The following is a 17727-nucleotide window of genomic DNA, read 5'->3' as shown; positions in this document are numbered from 1 at the left end:
CTCCCCAATCAGCCAGTCTCCCCAGTCTTCCCAATCAGCCAGTCTCCCCAGTCTTCCAAATCAGCCAGTCTCCCCAGTCTTCCAAATCAGCCAGTCTCCCCAGTCTTCCAAATCAGCCAGTCTCCCCAGTCTTCCAAATCAGCCAGTCTCCCCAGTCTTCCAAATCAGCCAGTCTCCCCAATCAGCCAGTCTCCCCAGTCTTCCAAATCAGCCAGTCTCCCCAGTCTTCCAAATCAGCCAGTCTCCCAAATCTCCCAGTTAGCCTACCAAACCTGTCCAGTCTCACCAGTCTTCCAAATCTCCCAGTCTTCCCAAATCTCCAAAACCTCTCTGGTCTCCCAAACCTCTACAGTCCCAGTTTGCCAGTCAGTCTCCAAAAACTCTCCAGTCTTCCTAATCTCCTAGTTTCACCAGTCATAGAAATCTCCCAACACCCCCCCCCCCCAGTCTTCCAAATCAGCCAAACTCCAGTCTCCCAAATCTCCCCACTCCTCCCAATTTTCCCAAGATTTTCAAATAATTCCCACACCTCCCGTTTTCCAAAATCTCCCCAGTCTTTAAAATGTCCCCAGTCTAACGATTCCTCCAGTCTCCCAATTTCCCCAGTCTCCCCAAATCTCCAAAACCTCTCCAAACGTCTCCCAAGCCTCTCCCAGTCTCCCTCTCCAATCTCCCTCTCCAGTCTCCCAAACCTCCCCAGTCTCCCAAACTTCCCCAGTCTCCCCAATCTACCCACTCTCCCCAAATTTACCAAGATTTCCAAATACTTCCCAGGGTAGCCTAGTGGTTAGAGCGTTGGACAAGTAACCGGAAGGTTGCAATTTCAAACCCCTGAGCTGACAAGGTACAAATCTGTTGTTCTGCCCCTGAACAGGCAAGTTAACCCACTGTTCCTTGACCGTCATTGAAAATAAGAATTTGTTTATAACTGGCTTGCCTAGTTAAATAAAGATAAAATAAAATCTCCCGTTTTCCAAATTCTCCCCAGTCTTTAAAATCTTCCCAGTCTAACCATTCCTCCAATCTCCCAAACCTCTCCCGGTCTCCCAAACTCTCTCCGGGTCTCCCAAACCTCCCCAGACATCCAAATCTCCCAGATACAGTCTCCCAAATATCTCCAGTCTCGCAATTCTCCCCAGTCTCCCAAAGCTCTGTTACACATCGTCCCAAATCTCCCCAGTCACAGTTTCACTGTCCCAACTATGTGTACTTAGACTTGCATGGCTTGGTCTTTGAGACAAGCATATGCTACTGGCAGGATCAACCAGGTAGCCACTGACAACTGAGGTTGTACCTGGGCACACTAAACTGAGAAAGGCCAGGGCACATCTCCCCAATCTCATAAATCTCCAGATTTCTCCTGTCTTCCATAATCTCCCCGTCTTCCAAATCTCCCAGTTTCCCAAGTCTTCCCATACCTCCCATTCTTCTGTCTCCACAAATCTCCCCAGTCACCTAAATCTCCCTAGTGTTCCAAAATCTCCCCAATTCTCTCCAGTCTTCCCAAATATCCCAGTTACAGTTTCTCAAAACTCCCCAGTCTTCCCAAACCTCCTGTCTTCGTCTCCCAAATAACCCCAGCCGTCCCAATTCTCCGTCTACCCAGTCTTCCAAATCTCCCAGTTATAGTCTTCCAAATCTCCCAGTTATAGTCTTCCAAATCTCCCAGTTACAGTTTCCCAAATCTCTCCAGTCTTCCCAAATCTCTCCAGTCTTCGTCTCCCAAATAACCCCAGTCGTTCCAATTCTCTGTCTCCCCAGTCTTCCAAATCTCCCAGTTACAGTCTTCCAAATCTCCCAGTTACAGTCTTCCAAATCTCCCAATTACAGTCTTCCCAAATCTCTCCAGTCTTCCCAAATCTAGTCAGACTTCCCAAATCTAGTCATTCTCCCAAGTCTTCCAAATAACCCAAATCTCCCCGTCATCCCAATCTGCAAGTCTCCCCATTCTCCCAAATCTCCCAGTTAGTCTCCCAAATATCTCCATTCTCCTACATCTCTCCAGTCTTCCAAAACCTCCCCAATTCTTCCGTATTCAAAATCTCCCCAGTCTTCCCAGTCTCCCCAAATATCCCAGTTTTACAGTCTCCCAAACCTCTCAAGTCATCCCAGTCTCCCCAGTCTTCCAAATCTCCCAGTCTCCCCAGTTTCATAAATATCCCAGTTAGTCTCTCAAATATCTCCATTCTCACCATTCTCCTACATCTCTCCAGTGTTCCAAAAGCTCCCCATTTCTCCCTTATTCCAATTCTCCCCAAACCTCCCCAGTCAGTCTTACCAAACCTCCCCAGTCAGTCTTCCCATAGCTCCCCAGTCAGTCTTCCCATAGCTCCCCAGTCAGTCTTCCCATAGCTCCCCAGTCAGTCTTCCCATAGCTCCCCAGTCAGTCTTCCCATAGCTCCCCAGTCAGTCTTCCCATAGCTCCCCAGTCTTCACATATCTAGATTCGGCTTTCTATTTCGCAACAAAGCCTCCTTCACTCACACCACCAAACTTACCCTAGTAAAACTGACTATCCTACCGATCCTAGACTTCGACGATGTCATCTACAAAATAGCTTCCAATACTCTACTCAGCAAATTGGATGCAGTCTATCACAGTGCCACCCATTTTGTTTCCAAAGAGCCTTATACCACCTACCACTGCGACCTGTATGTTCTAGTCGGCTGGCCCTCGCTACATATTTGTCGCCAGACCCGCTGGCTCCAGGTCATCACAAGTCTATGCTAGGTAAAGCTCTGCCTTATCTCAGCTCACTGGTCACGATAACACCCACCCGTAGAATGGGCTCCTGTGTTGACTGTATGCTTCTATATTCCATGTAACTGTGTTATTGTTTCGGTTGCACTGCTTTGCTTTATCGTGGCCAGGTCGCAGTTGTAAATGAGAACTTCTTCTCAACTAGCATACCTGGTTACATAAATGTGAAATAAAAATATCTCCCCAGCCTTCACAAAACTCCAAAATGTCCAGTCTCCCCAGTCTTCCAAACTCCAGTCTCCCAAATCTCCCCAGTCACCCAAACCTCTCCAGTCATCCAAATCTCCTAGTCATCCAAAACATCCCAGTCCTCCAAAAACTCCAAATCTCCCCAGTCTCTCAAATCTCCCCAGTCTCTCAAATCTGACAGTCTCTCCAGTCTTCCAAGCCTCCCCAAATATCCTAGTTAGTCTTCCCAAATCTCACAGCCTCCCCAGTCGTCCAAATCTCACAGCCTCCCCAGTCGTCCAAAGCTCACAGCCTCCCCAGTCGTCCAAATCTCACAGCCTCCCCAGTCGTCCAAATCTCACAGCCTCCCCAGTCTCCCAGTTACAGTCTCCCAAATACTTCTTCTCGCAATTCTCCCAAATCTCCCCAGTCTCTGCTATACTCTACCAACCGTTTGTACTTAGACCTCCATGGCTTGATCTTTGAGACAAGCATATGCTACTGGCAGGATCAACCAGGTAGCCACTCACAACATAGAGGATGTACCTGGGCACACTAAGCGGAGAACGGCCAGGGCACGGTCTAACAAACCTCCCAAATCTCCCCCACTCTTTCCAAATCTCCCCCACTCTTTCCAAATCTACCCAGAATCACAAATCTCCCAGTTAGAAAGTCTCCCAATTATCTCCAGTCTTCCAAATCTCCAAACTCTCCCCAGTCTACTAAATCTCCCCAGTGTTCCCAAATCTCCCGAAATCCAAATCTCCCCAAATCTCTCCAGACTTCCTGGTCTCCCCAAATATCCCAGTAACAGTCTCACAAACAAGTCATCCCAGATCTCCTGTCACCCAAGTATACAAAATCTCCCCAGTCGCTCAAATCTCCCCAGTCGCTCAAATCTCCCAGTCGCTCAAATCTCCCCAGTCGCTCAAATCTCCCCAGTCGCACAAATCTCCCCGTCTCCAGTTGCAAAACACCCCCAATTCCAGTCTTTCAAAATCTCCCCAAATGTCCCCAGTGTTACAAATTCTTCACAATACTCCCGTTTTCCAAAAACTCCCAAAATCTCCCATCAACCAAATCTCCCCATCTTTCAGTCTCCCCAGTCTTCCAAATCTCCCAGTCTCCCCAGTTACCAAAATCTCCCAGTTACAGTCTACAAAATATATCCAATCTCGCAAATCGCCCAAATCTCCCCAAGTCTCCCAAATCTCTGTTACACAGCCTCCCAAATTGCCCCATCTCCCCAGTGTTCCAAAATCTCCCCAATTCTACCATCTTCCAAAATCTCCCCAGTCTCACCAAATATCCCGTGTTCCAAGTCTCCCATTTTCCAAAACTCCCAAAATCTCCTAAATCTCCCCAGTCTTCCCATTCTCCCAGTTAGTCTCCCAAATATCTCCAGTCTCCCCATTATCCTAAATCTCTACAGTCTCCTAAATCTCCCAAGTGTTCCAAACCTCCCCAATTCTACTGTATTCCAAATTTCCCAAACCTCTCTAGTCTTCACAGTCTCCCTAAATATCCCAGTTTTACAGTCTTAAGAAACCTCTGTAGTATTCCAAATCTCCCCCAGTCTTCCAAATCTGAAAGTCCCCCCACTGTTCCAAATCTTCAGTCTCCTAAATCTCCCCAGTCGTCCAGACCTCTCAGCCTCCCCAGTCGTCCAAACCTCTCAGCCTCCCCAGTCGTCCAGACCTCTCAGCCTCCCCAGTCGTCCAGACCTCTCAGCCTCCCCAGTCGTCCAGACCTCTCAGCCTCCCCAGTCGTCCAGACCTCTCAGCCTCCCCAGTCGTCCAGACCTCTCAGCCTCCCCAGTCGTCCAGACCTCTCAGCCTCCCCAGTCGTCCAGACCTCTCAGCCTCCCCAGTCGTCCAGACCTCTCAGCCTCCCCAGTCGTCCAGACCTCTCAGCCTCCCCAGTCGTCCAGACCTCTCAGCCTCCCCAGTCGTCCAGACCTCTCAGCCTCGCCAGTCGTCCAAACCTCTCAGCCTCGCCAGTCGTCCAAACCTCTCAGCCTCGCCAGTCGTCCAAACCTCTCAGCCTCCCCAGTCGTCCAAACCTCTCAGCCTCCCCAGTCGTCCAGACCTCTCAGCCTCCCCAGTCGTCCAGACCTCTCAGCCTCCCCAGTCGTCCAGACCTCTCAGCCTCGCCAGTCGTCCAAACCTCTCAGCCTCCCCAGTCTTCCAAACCTCTCAGCCTCGCCAGTCGTCCAAACCTCTCAGCCTCCCCAGTCGTCCAGACCTCTCAGCCTCCCCAGTCGTCCAGACCTCTCAGCCTCCCCAGTCGTCCAAATCTCAGTCTCCCAAATCTCAGTCTCCCCAGTCTTCCAAATCTCAGTCTCCACAGTCTTCCAAATCTCCCCAGTCATCCCAAATCTCCCCAGAATTGCCGAATCTCCCAAGTCTCCCCATCGCCCACATGGATTCTTAGTCTTGCTGCTTCTATACTTAGGTATTCACATCCACACCACCAGCAATGATCACAGTGCAGCCAGCCTGAGAGGTACATATGTTTGAGGAAATCTGTGTCCGGCGTAATCAATAAACAGCACTCACCCATCTCAGCTGTTAGACTAGGCTTCTCCGGTCAGTGCTCACTACCTGTAGATCAACGGGCGGTGGTGGACAAAACCTCTAGATAATGTTAAAGATTGAAAAACTCAGCTAACACAGAACTGGGAAAACCTCAGCTCACACAGAACTGATTAGGGTATTCATTCAGAGACAACTCTTTCACACCAGAGTTAGTCCTGACAGCTCTCATTCACTCAGTACTTAACAGTAATATCTCATCTAAATGTCAATCCTGTTATTATTCCAAATGTAATTTGTTGAACTCAGCTTCCCACTTACCTAAATTACAAATATCTTAGAACTAATAATCTAAAATAAAATGTGCTCAAAAACACCTTGTGCAATTACGTGGCTACAGACCACATCGACACTTATAAATGCCTCGACATCTGTCAGCGGGGCTTTTCCATGGTACCGTTACTTGCCCTCACTCTAGTCTGGTCTATGAGACAAGCTCTAGCTTTCTTAAGACTAATAGTACCTTCATTTTTGTTTAGTTTTACAAAACATTTGTATTTTTAAATCTTTTAAATTGACTTACTGAAATCCAGTTGCAGTGTCCCTCAATTGTCCACGGATGATGGGTCCCCTCCTGGGCAGCTCGCAGTAAGGGTCCTTGTCTGTTGGTCAGACAGGAATTTCCCCTCACGCTTTATAAAGTGCACCAACGGTTTTCCCTCGCAGGCCCTCACTGGAAAACTCCACAGGCAGAACCAATCATTTAGTTTGTGATGCCAAATTGTCAGGGAAATCACCAGGGACACCTGAAGTCAATCTTAAATTAATCATTCTTTATTAACAGCAAGCTGGAGCGGTTTCAACAAACTCAATGCACCATAGTACACTACACGTCAGTGAAGAGCTCCAACAGGGCAGTCCAGTTAGTTCTTATATACTGCTTAAACAGACAAATTATATTCGCATGAGTTACATTATTCATAAATTCACCATTAACTTTTGGTGCAAACATGTGAGCGACCAATACCTCATGAGGCTTCCCTCCATGCTTAGACCTTGAAACTGAGATATCCGTCCTCAAAACAATGTTCTGGGCGTACAAAATTGCCAATACTGATGAGGATTCTCCCAGGCACGGTCAGTCACTTGCATGAACCCAGTCAAATTGGTTATTAGAAAAGCAAACATTTCCCTTCACACTGCTATTGACCAACTGGGTTCGAACCCACGTCTCCTGTGTGTCACAACACTATGTAGGCTTAAGTCTGTCTAGAATTTAGCTTGAACGAACGTAACTATTCAGGTTTCAGGCAAAAGTACCAGTCATTGGGCGTCCCGAGTAGCGCAGCAGTCTAAAGCACTGCAGTGCTTGAGGCATCACTACAGACCCGGGTTTGATTCCGGGCTGTGTGGCAGCCGACCGGGAGACAAGAGGCAACGCACAATTGGGCCAGCGTCGCCCGGATTAGGGGAGGGTATGGCCTGCTGGGATGTTCTTGTCCCATTTCGCTCTAGCAACTCCTGTGTTGGGCCGGACACATGCACACCGACACGGTTGCCAGTTGTACGTAGTTTCCTCCGACACATTGGTGCGGCTGGCTTCTGGGTTAAGCAAGCAGTGTTTCAAGAAGCAATACGGCTTGGCAGGGTAGTGTTTCGGAGGACGCATGGCTCTCGACCTTCGTACGGGAGTTGCAGCGACGGGACAAGACTAACTACCAATTGGATATCACAAAATTGGGGGGGAAAGGGGGTAAAAGTAAAGAAATAAAAAGGTACTAGTCATCACACAAACATGTTTATGAGTATAATGACCCATTATTAAAATGTAAATGCCAGGTAATCCAGAGAAAGAAGTGGTCAAAATGCTTTATTTTACAGTTCAACAGTAATTTCAACACACAATGACCATAACATGTTAACAGATGTCTTTGTTAAGAGTATCATTGTGGTTCATACAAAAAGTTTTTAAAAAAGTTGTTTTTTAAATAGATATAAATTAAGCTACATTGAACATGAAATGTATCTCTACCTCTTCACAAACCTAAAAGTGCCTCAGACATTTTGTTCAAAGCATGTGTGATTTAGAATATGTAGCTAACAGAAACAACATTCTCAGTTGGGGGAGAAGGAGAAAAAAAAAGAAAGTGCAATTGAGAAGCACCAAAAATATACATTTGGCACATGAAAATCAAAGCAAGCAAAATATAACCCAAAGCAAAAAAAAGCTTTATTCTGCCTTCGATTGAGAATGGAAAGGTCAAGGACGGATCAATCAAATCAGTTGAACCTAATGGAGAGTTGGATACTTGAATAAAAGAAACCAACTAGCATACTTCCTCCAATTACAGAAAAAAACAAGGTCCAAATATCAAATTTCAAAGCTAGAAAATGCTTTAGGAATAGTTCTAAATGTCAGATAATACACAATATAGGCTAGAGCGTTTCCTCCAGAGGCTTTAAAAACACTGAAAACTCATAAGGCCATGTAAATACTTCTACAAATTAAATGCAGATAATGGAATAAAATGCCTTAAACTTTGTACAAATGAGAATAAAAGCCATAAAATGTTAACATATAGCTAGGATCTCTTAACTGTCATGTCCAAAAAAGAAAAAAACTACCTTTATAACACATCAGGAAAACACACCATGTCAATTGCCCCTTTAATCCAACATACAGTAGAAATGACATGACTAAAAAGTGATGTATATAAAATATCTGTAATATTCTAGCAAATGAATGCTGCATAGTTATACATGACATGGCTTCATTATCAGATGTTTGTATCATTTATAAAACAGATGAATGAAATTTCAGTGTCCCAAAAACACACATGTAAAGAAGGATATACTGCAGGTACAACTCCTATGGGAACAGCCATTGTGCCTCACACTTCACCATTCCATCACTCAACAGTCAAGGGGCAGTCTATAGTATGCGCAGTGTAAACAAAAAACTTTAAACCATATTTTTGGATGTTTAGGCAATAACCCAGCGTCCCCTTATCTAAACATATTAACAAAGAAATAGGATTTTCCAAATCTCCAAAAAGCCTCCCAAACAATCCCAATACTCCCAAGCTGAGCACAGCTAAAAGACAAAGCACTGCCTTGATGAGATGCAACAAACGGATGAAATTTACATGGAGGACAAAAGGACTTTAAGGCTGTGTTCACACAGACCAATTAAAAATATTTTCCCCCCGCAATTATTGGTCATTTGGCCAATCTGATCAGATCTTTGTCAATATTTGGGTTTAAAAAACAATTTAAAAAAAACAATTGGGCTGCCTGTGTAAACGCAGCCAAAAATATTACGGCCGGTCACATTGGGTAGGCAATAAGTGGTTGAATCTCTATGACCGGTGACAGGTTAACTCGCAGTATCTTCTGGGCTTTCCTCCTCACCTCCTCATCGGTGATCGAGTCATCAACCTTAATCACCTTGAACCTCAGGTTGTTCTCACTCAGTCTAAGGTCTTCAGACTGCTCTTTGACCAGCCAGACCTCATTTCTGGGCCTCTTCACACAGAGTTTGTCTTCAGCCTCGTCAGTCCTTTTCCTTTTCTGGTCCCTCCAGCAAGGCATTCCGTTGCATTCCTTCAAAACCCGGTCGTTTTGCAGTATGGCAGGCACTCCGATGATATTGACTGGGCATGGCAAAAAGTTCACTCTCCTCAAAGTGACTGATTTTGCTAAGTTTCCGGTACCTTCCGAAGGCTGTACTTGGGTACCTGTTAGAGATAGTGGTCGATGAGAGTTGGGCACAGTCACCTCTCCTGACCATACACCTGTGTGGAACTGCAGTCTCGCTGTGTGGCCTGTAGAGGGTCCAGTGATGTTGGTCAGTCTTATGTATGACTGCATCTGAACAGGCACAACAGCCAAGGTCGGTGGTTGAGAGAGGACAGTCTGTTTGAGAGACTCCTTTGACAGATTTGTCAAAATAATTGTGGGTTGATTCTTCAGGACAACTTTTGCTGCTGCACTTAACAAAGAATAGTTGATTTCAGTCTTCTTGCCATGGGGTTTTCTACCCTTCTTTTTGCCAGGCTTTTGAACCTTTGAGACAGCAATGTCCAGTGTGCTCTGTGTCTTTATTACAGGCCTCAGTACTGCAGTACAAGACCTGTAACCATAAACATCTTTGCTTTTAAGTACAGTAGGCTTGTGACCTTCATCTTTGAGTCCCTCAATAAAAGTGGCCAGTTCTTTCTCAGTATCGAAAAGGTCTTTTGACATAGGACTGAACGCTTTCAGAGTTTCTAGTAGAGTAGTTTGGCCAGCGGAGTTGAAACGTGACCATGACTGGACAACCTTCTCTGTGGCTTCCTTACAATTCATGGCATATACCATCTGTTCTGTAATTTGTAGCATTGGTGATATTGGCGTCCGAGATCAGCCCTGTGGGCAAAAAGAGAATAAACAGTCATAAAAATGTTGACTTCATACTCAACTTCTGTAAATCATTGACATTCAAAACCCTGGATAAGGGAAATTTCAGGTTAAGGTTTCTGATCAAGTAGGCTAACCCAACATTCAACGTACCACCAAAGTGACTACAAACAAAGCTGTATTCATAATCTTGCTGGAGAGGGAGACCTACAAACTCTGAAAAATGTGTTGTTACATCAGTAAAAAAAAATATAAAAAAATAAAAAAGAGCTTTGCCTATTTTAAAACAGATTCAAAACATCTACCAACCATGGGTGACTAACATTAGCTAAAATTCAGTGAGGCAATTTCCACCATAGACTTGGACAAATGATAAATTGACAATTCCAACTGGAATAAATTTTTACAGATTGAGCATTCTTATTCAAATTAGCTCCAAAAAGCACAAGACATAACAAAATTCCTGTCATATTTAATCTGAGAAAATGTCAAATTTGGAGAATGAGAGTTTGCCCCTCGATTGTTTTCGTTCAGATCTGATGGGCAGAGTCTCCTCTGCCACAAAAACAGGTGTATGACCGTTGTCACATAACAAAGTAGGCTTGCTTTTGATTCAACTTACGGTGGATGCGGCATTTCAAAACGGAATGTAGAAACAGGAATAACTTTGCATTGCTTTGCTGCAAGTTTGCGTATTGTGTGGCAGCTATGTCACATACACATGGTTAGCATATGTTAATGCGAGTGTAGCGAACTGCTTGTGCTTCTAGTTCCGACCGTGCAGTAGAATCTAACAATTTCACAACTACCTTATATATATATATACACACACACACACACACACACACACACACACACACACACACACACACACACACACACACACACACACACACACACACACACACACACACACACACGTGTAAAGGAATGAATACGAACATATAAATATATGAATGAGCGATGGCCATGCAGCATAGGCAAGATGGTGTAGAGTACAGTACATACACATAAGAGATGAGTAATGTAAACATTATAAAGTGGCATTGTTTTAAGTTACTAGTAATACATTTATTACATCCAATTATTTATTATTGAAGCAGCTAGAGATTTGACATACTATGTTAGTGATGGCTGTTTAGCACTCTGATGGCCTTGAGATAGCTGTTTTTCAGTCTCTCCGTCCCAGCTTTGTTGCACCTGTACTGACCTTGCCTTCTGGATGATAGCGGGGTGAACAGGCAGTGGCTCAGGTGGTTGATGTCCTTGATGATCTTGTCGGTCTTCCTGTGACGTCGGGTGGTAAGTAGTTTGCCCCCAGTGATGCTTTGTGCAGATCTCACTACCCTCTGGAGAGCCTTACGGTTGTGGGTGAAGCAGTTGCCGTACCAGGCGGTGATACAGCCTGACAGAATGCTCTCGATTGTGCATCTGAGAGTGTTTTTGGTGACAAGCCAAATTTCTCCAGCCTCCTGGAGGTTGAAAAGGTGCCGTTGCGCTTTCTTCCCCACACTGTCTGGGTGGACCATTTCAGTTTGTCTGTGACGTGTACACTGAGGAAGCTTTCCACCTTCTCCACTACGGTCCCGTCGATGTGGTTAGGGGGGGGGGGGGGGTGGCTCCCTCTGCTGTGTCCTGAAGTCCACGATCATCTCCTTTGTGATGTTGACGTTGAGTGCGAGGTTGTTTTCCTAACACCACACTCCAAGGGCCCTCTCCCCTTCCTGTAGGCCATCCCACCGTAGTTGGTAATCAAGCCTACCACTGTAGTGTCATCTGCAAACTTGATGACTGAGTTGGAGGCGTGCATGGCCACGTAGTCATTGGTGAACAGGGAGTACAGGAGGGGGCTGAGAACACACCCTTGTGGGGCCCCAGTGTTGAGGATTAGCGGGGTGGAGAGGTGGTTACCTAGCTTCACCACCTGGGGGCGGCCCGTCAGAAAGTCCAGTACCCAATTGCACAGGGCGGGGTCGAGACCAAAGGTCTAGAGCTTAATGACGAGTTGAGGGCACTATGGTGTTAAATGCTGAGCTGTAATCGATTAACAGCATTCTTACATACGTATTCCTCTTCTCCAGATGGGTTAGGGCAGTGTGATTACATCTTCTGTGGACCTATTGAGGCGGTAAGCAAATTGGAGTGGGTCTAGGGTGTCACCTGTTCACCGGACCTGCTGTTTTCAACTCTGAGAAAGCAGTAGAGATACTCGGCTACGAAAAGCCAACTGACATTTACTACTGAGGTGCTGCCCTGTTGCACCCTCGACAGCCACTGTGATTATTATTGGACCATGCTGGTCATCTAAGAACATTTTGGCCATGTTCTGTTATAATCTCCACCTGGCAAAGCCAGAAGAGGACTGGCTACCCGTTACAGGAATTATATTCCTCTGTTTTAATACCCAATTAAAAGTAATTGATCACTGTCAATTCATAAGAATCTGTATGACTTATTTGTATAAAATGCACAGAGACTAGTCTTAAAACATGTTAAGGAGGCTGCGAATTTTCGCAGCTTTTTGTTAAAAATCGCGCAAAATTACAACATCCTGCTAGTCATGCCAGGAATATAGTATATGCATATGATTAGTATGTGTGGATAGGAAACACTCTGAAGTTTATAAAACTGGTTAAATGATGTCTGTGACTATAACAGAACGTGTGTAGGAGGCAAAATCCCAAGGAAAACTGTTCACAAAAAACACGAAAAAAATATCAATCCGCCAGTCTCTGTATTGTCTATGACAAGGGAAAATAGATAGCGACCGGTATACAGTTCCTACAGCTTCCGCACGTGTCGCCAGTGTTGGGAATTGTATTGAAGTTAATCCTTGGTCAAATGAGTAATAGGCACTTCCTGTAGTCGAGTATACCGGAGGAAGTTATGAAAGGTAGAATATGGACGATGATTTCAAGACTTGCTGCTATTGAATACAGATCGCCCCGTGATCAATTTGATTGTTTATTAACGTTTACTAATACCTAAAGTTGGATTACAAAAGTAGTTTGAAGTGTTTTGTCAAAGTTTATAGGCAACTTTTTTAATTTAAAAAAAATGACGTTGCGTTTTGAAACTGAGTTTGTTCCTGGATCTGACCGTGTTCATAAATGGACATTTTGGGTATACATGGACCGATTTAATTGAAAAAAGGCCCAATTGTGATGTTTATGGGACATATAGGAGTGCCAACAAAGAAGCTCGTCAAAGGTAATGAATGTTTTATATTTTATTTCTGCGTTTTGTGTCGCGCCGGCTACGCTAATTATTTTGTTTACGTCCCCTTCGTGTATTTCTGGGGGTTGCATGCTATCAGATAATAGCTTCTCATGCTTTCGCCGAAAAGCATTTTAAAAATCTGACATGTTGGCGAGATTCACAACCAGTGTAGCTTTAATTGAGTACCCTGCATGTGTGTTTTAATGAAAGTTTGAGTTGTATCGAGTACTATTAGTTGGCGCTCTGGAATTTCCGCTGATTTTGATCCCTGTACAGGGACCGCAGCCATAGGAGGAGTCAATCAGCAGCTTTTATTCTCGAGAGTACTGCCCATTATACATTTTACCACAGGTTATAAACTAAAAATTACGTCATTAGAATTAGTACTAGCCCGTCTGATCTCCGTTCCAGTACAATGGCTGTAAGGTTTTCACATCGTCTCTCCCTATTACGATAATTTATGAATAGAACCAAGGTCTTCCTGTGTAGATAAGCATTCGAGCCAGTCTGGCTATAAGTTCATTCATTTCTACCAAGGAACAGACAGTCATTGTTCCAATTCTTGATTATATTTACACACATTATATTCAGTACTAGGATTATAAAGATAATTCATACATATACAGTAATATAATAGTATTCTGATTAGTCAGTCCTGATTGAAATGTATACATAATTAGTCATTATTGATAAAAATTCCCTTAACAACCCCTCAGCCTGGTTCTTCTCTAGGTTTCTTCCTAGGTTCTGGCATTGTAGGCTGGGTTTCTGTACAGCATTTTGTGACATCTGTTGATGTAAGAAGGGCTTTATAAATAAATCTGATTGATAGGGTGGAGGTGACCAGCCAGCTGGGCTGCGCATGCTCTGAGGACGCGGCTAGGGATGCCGTCTGGGCCAGCAGCCTTGCGAGGGTTAACACGTTTAAATGTTTTACTCATGTTGGCTGCAGTGAAGGAGAGCCCGCAGGTTATGGTAGCGGGCCGTGTCAGTGGCACTGTATTGTCCTCAAAGTGAGCAAGGAAGTTGTTTAGTTCGTCTGGGAGCAAGACGGTGTCTGCGATGGCGCTGGTTTTCTTTTTGTAATCCGTGATTGAATGTAGACCCTGCCAACATACATCTGAGCCGTTGAATTCTGACTGTCTCTATACTGACACTTAGCTTGTTTGACTGCCGCGGAGGGAATAGCTACACTGTATTCCGGTCACCTTGCCATGATTTAAAAGCAGTGGTTCACACTTTCAGTTTAGCGCGAATGCTGCCATCAATCCAGAGTTTCTGGTTGGGGAAGGTTTTAATCGTCACCGTGGGTACATCACCACAAATGCACTTGCTTATAAACTCAATACATCAATGTTATTGTCTGAGGCTATCCGGAACATATCCACGTGATCGAAGCAATCTTGAAGGGTGGAATCAGATTGCTCAGGTCTGTTCAACGCGGGTCCAACTACAGACGTTTCCTGTTTTAGTTTCTGTCTATAGGCAGGGAGCAACAAAAAAATGGAGTCGGTCAGATTTGCCGAAAGGAGGACAAGCTTTGTATGCGTCGCGGAAGTTAGAGTAGCAATGATCCAGAATGCTGCCAGCCCGGGTCGCACATGCTGACATCATTTAGGAAGTCTTCTCATCAGATTAGCTTTGATAAATCCCCAGTTACAATAAATGCAGCCCCAGGATGTAGTTTCCAGTTTACATAAAGTCCATTGAAGTTCTTCCAGGGCCGTCGAAGTGTCTGCTTGTGGGGGTACACACGGCTGTGGTTATAGTCGAAGAGAATTCTCTTAGTAGATAATGCGGCATTTGATTGTAAGGAATTCTAGGTCAGGTGAAAAAAAGGACTTGAGTTGCTGTATGTTATGATCACACAAAGACTAGTTAATCATAAGGCATACACCCCCGCCCTTCTTACCAGTGAGATGTTTGTTTGTTGGCGCGATGTGTGAAGAAACCAGGTGGCTGTACCGACTCTGATAACGTATCCCGAGCGAGCCATCTTTCCGTGAAACAGAACGTTACAATCTCTACAACCATTGATCGGATTTTGTCTACCTTGTTGTCAAGAGACTGGACGTTGGCTAGTAGTATACTCAGGAGTGGTGGGCGATGTGTCCATCTACGGAGCCTGACCAGAAGACCGCTCCGCCTGCCCTTTGAGGAGTTGTTGTTTTTGGGTCGCCTGCTGGGATCTGATCCATTGTCCTGGGTGGTGGACCAAACAGAGGATCCGCTTCGGGAAAGTCGTACCCCTGGTCGTAATGTTGGTAAGTTAACGTTGCTCCTATATCCAATAGTTCCTCCTGGTTGTATGGAATGAGACTTAAGATTTCCTGGGGTAACAGTGTAAGAAATACATTTAAAAAACTACTGCATAATTATCTAAGAGCGCGAAGCGAGGCGACCATCTCTGCCGGTGCCATGTTGAAAGGTGTTCACAACTTTCGGATGTCTGTTGCAAGATTTTACGACTTCCTTCACTGGCTTGCCCCTCACATATCGCAGAAGAAAACTCACAGCTTACCCGTAAGGGCTGCAGAAAGTCTGTCTGTGCCCTTTCGGTTTTTGGCGAGCGGCATCACACCAAGTATTGCTTGCGAGTTGTAACTCATAAGCTAGGAATGTTTCTGCCATCATCACAGAAGTGTGCCAGGCTATCTGGCATGTCCCGACGGAGGATTGTGTTGCTTATACCTCCATGGCACACTCGGCAGATTGAGGATTGTTGGACAGAAAACATGTTCGGTTCTGACATCCAGCAAACCTGGGCAGCGATTACTACAACGGCTTTTTGCCAATGGTCCTCATGGCAGTCTGCGATGCAAGGTACGAACCATATCCAGCTACGATACGCTAAATACATGTCACTATACACACACAAAAATTATACCAATAGATGTCCTCGGATGGGGCCACAGTGTCTCCTGACCCCTCCTGTCTCAGCCTCCAGTATTTATGCTGCAGTAGTTTGTGTCGGGGGGCTAGGGTCAGTTTGTTATATCTGGAGTACTTCTCCTGTCCAATGTGTCCTGTTTGAATCTAAGTGTGCGTTCTCTAATTCTCTACTTCTCTCTCTCTTGGAGGACCTGAGTCCTAGGACCATGCCCCAGGACTACCTGACATGACGACTCCTTGCTGTCCCCAGTCCACCTGGCCGTGCTGCTGCTCCAGTTTCAACTGTTCTGCCTTATTATTATTCGACCATGCTGGTCATTTATGAACATTTGAACATCTTGGCCATGCTCTGTTATAATCTCCACCCGGCAGCCAGAAGAGGACTGGCCACCCCACATAGCCTGGTTCTTCTAGGTTTCTTCCTAGGTTTTGGCCTTTCTAGGGAGTTTTTCCTAGCCACCATGCTTCTACACCTGCATTGCTTGCTGTTTGGGGTTTTAGGCTGGGTTTCTGTACAGCACTTTGAGATATCAGCTGATGTACGAAGGGCTATATAAATACATTTGATTTGATGTTGATATGCTTCACATAAAAGTGATCTGGCATCCCAATAAGAGGATGGGGGCCTATGTCCAAAGCATAGGCTACACAGTTGTTACAGTACACATATGATCGTATTGTACAGAAACATGAAGGCTATGGAAACACTTATTTTACTCAAGGTTTCATCTGGCCTTGATGCCGAGAAGATCTGCAACTACCGCCACTCAAAATCCAAAATAATTTCAGAGAACTGCTCTGCAAGATGGAGGATCCTGGGACAAGCCCTTGAGGTTCCCCCGGAGAAAGCGGAGACCATTGTGAAGGCCTGCATGGCCCTCCACAACTAACGTCAACCACAGACTGACAACACAGATTCATCAACAGTGTAGATCCAGTACACACCCACTGTGGACCTGCTTCCAGAGAGTGATACAAGGGGACACCAGCTTCTCAGACCTAAGAAACATGTCAGCATAGAGGGAAAACAATTGTGTGCAACAACCTCAAGGACTACATCCTCACACCAGCAGGTCAAGTGTCTTTCCAGGATGCCATCATGCGTGGCACCCTAGAGTAAATGTAGTTTGGGAAAATGTGCACTCATGTCATCTAGTTGATTACTGTTTGTGTCATGTGAGCTACACACGGGTGTTGCATTTTTTCTTATTCACAATGAAGAGTACTATTATTAGTCACTTCATCCTTGTTTTAGTTTTTCATATTTTAACCTTGTGTTATGTATTGGCCTTTCCTGCTATACAAAATGGGTGAGAATGGCTGTCCACCTTTAGAGGATAAGGCTAGACCCTCGGGACATTAACCTCATGTACAACCTCGTGTTATCTAGATGGTCATGTGTAGTGGCCTTTCAATGGAGACCTTCATGCTTTGGTACATGCATCCAAAACATTAACCTTATCTACATAGTAAACCTTTACTGCTTTGTACATGATCTGAGTAATATTTTCTGCCAAAAGTACATTTGCAGACCTTTAACTGAACTACCCATCCCGGATACGGGTTTGAATTCGACAACATACGGTGTTCGCCACAAATAATCATATTAAACATTCCTGAAAATACAAGTGTCTCACATGCTTCAAAAGCCTAGAATCTTGCTAATCCAACTGCGTTGTCATATTTAAAAAAATATTAATTGCGAAAGAATACGCTGTGATTATCTGAGCACAGACCCCCATATCAAACTACTTAT

General features: G+C 44.9%; 1 protein-coding gene across 3 annotated transcripts in view; it reads right to left on the bottom strand.

The window, feature by feature from the left end:
• Window positions 1-7315: 7315 nt before the first annotated feature.
• The window catches only part of LOC135527919 (coiled-coil domain-containing protein 71-like), a 28315-nt gene continuing 17903 nt past the window's right edge, over window positions 7316-17727 (bottom strand). For all 3 annotated transcript variants that reach the window (XM_064956579.1, XM_064956580.1, XM_064956578.1), the window contains one exon: window positions 7316-9869. In XM_064956579.1, coding sequence (XP_064812651.1) covers window positions 8790-9842 — 1053 coding nt within the window. In that variant the 5' untranslated portion in view covers window positions 9843-9869 and the 3' untranslated portion in view covers window positions 7316-8789. The remainder of the gene's footprint in view (window positions 9870-17727) is intronic.

This window comes from Oncorhynchus masou, chromosome 33, assembly GCF_036934945.1.
Source record: "Oncorhynchus masou masou isolate Uvic2021 chromosome 33, UVic_Omas_1.1, whole genome shotgun sequence".
Classification (NCBI taxonomy): domain Eukaryota; kingdom Metazoa; phylum Chordata; class Actinopteri; order Salmoniformes; family Salmonidae; genus Oncorhynchus; species Oncorhynchus masou.
The sequence above is the reverse complement of the archived record's forward strand: the minus strand, read 5'-3'. Positions and strand labels throughout refer to the sequence as shown.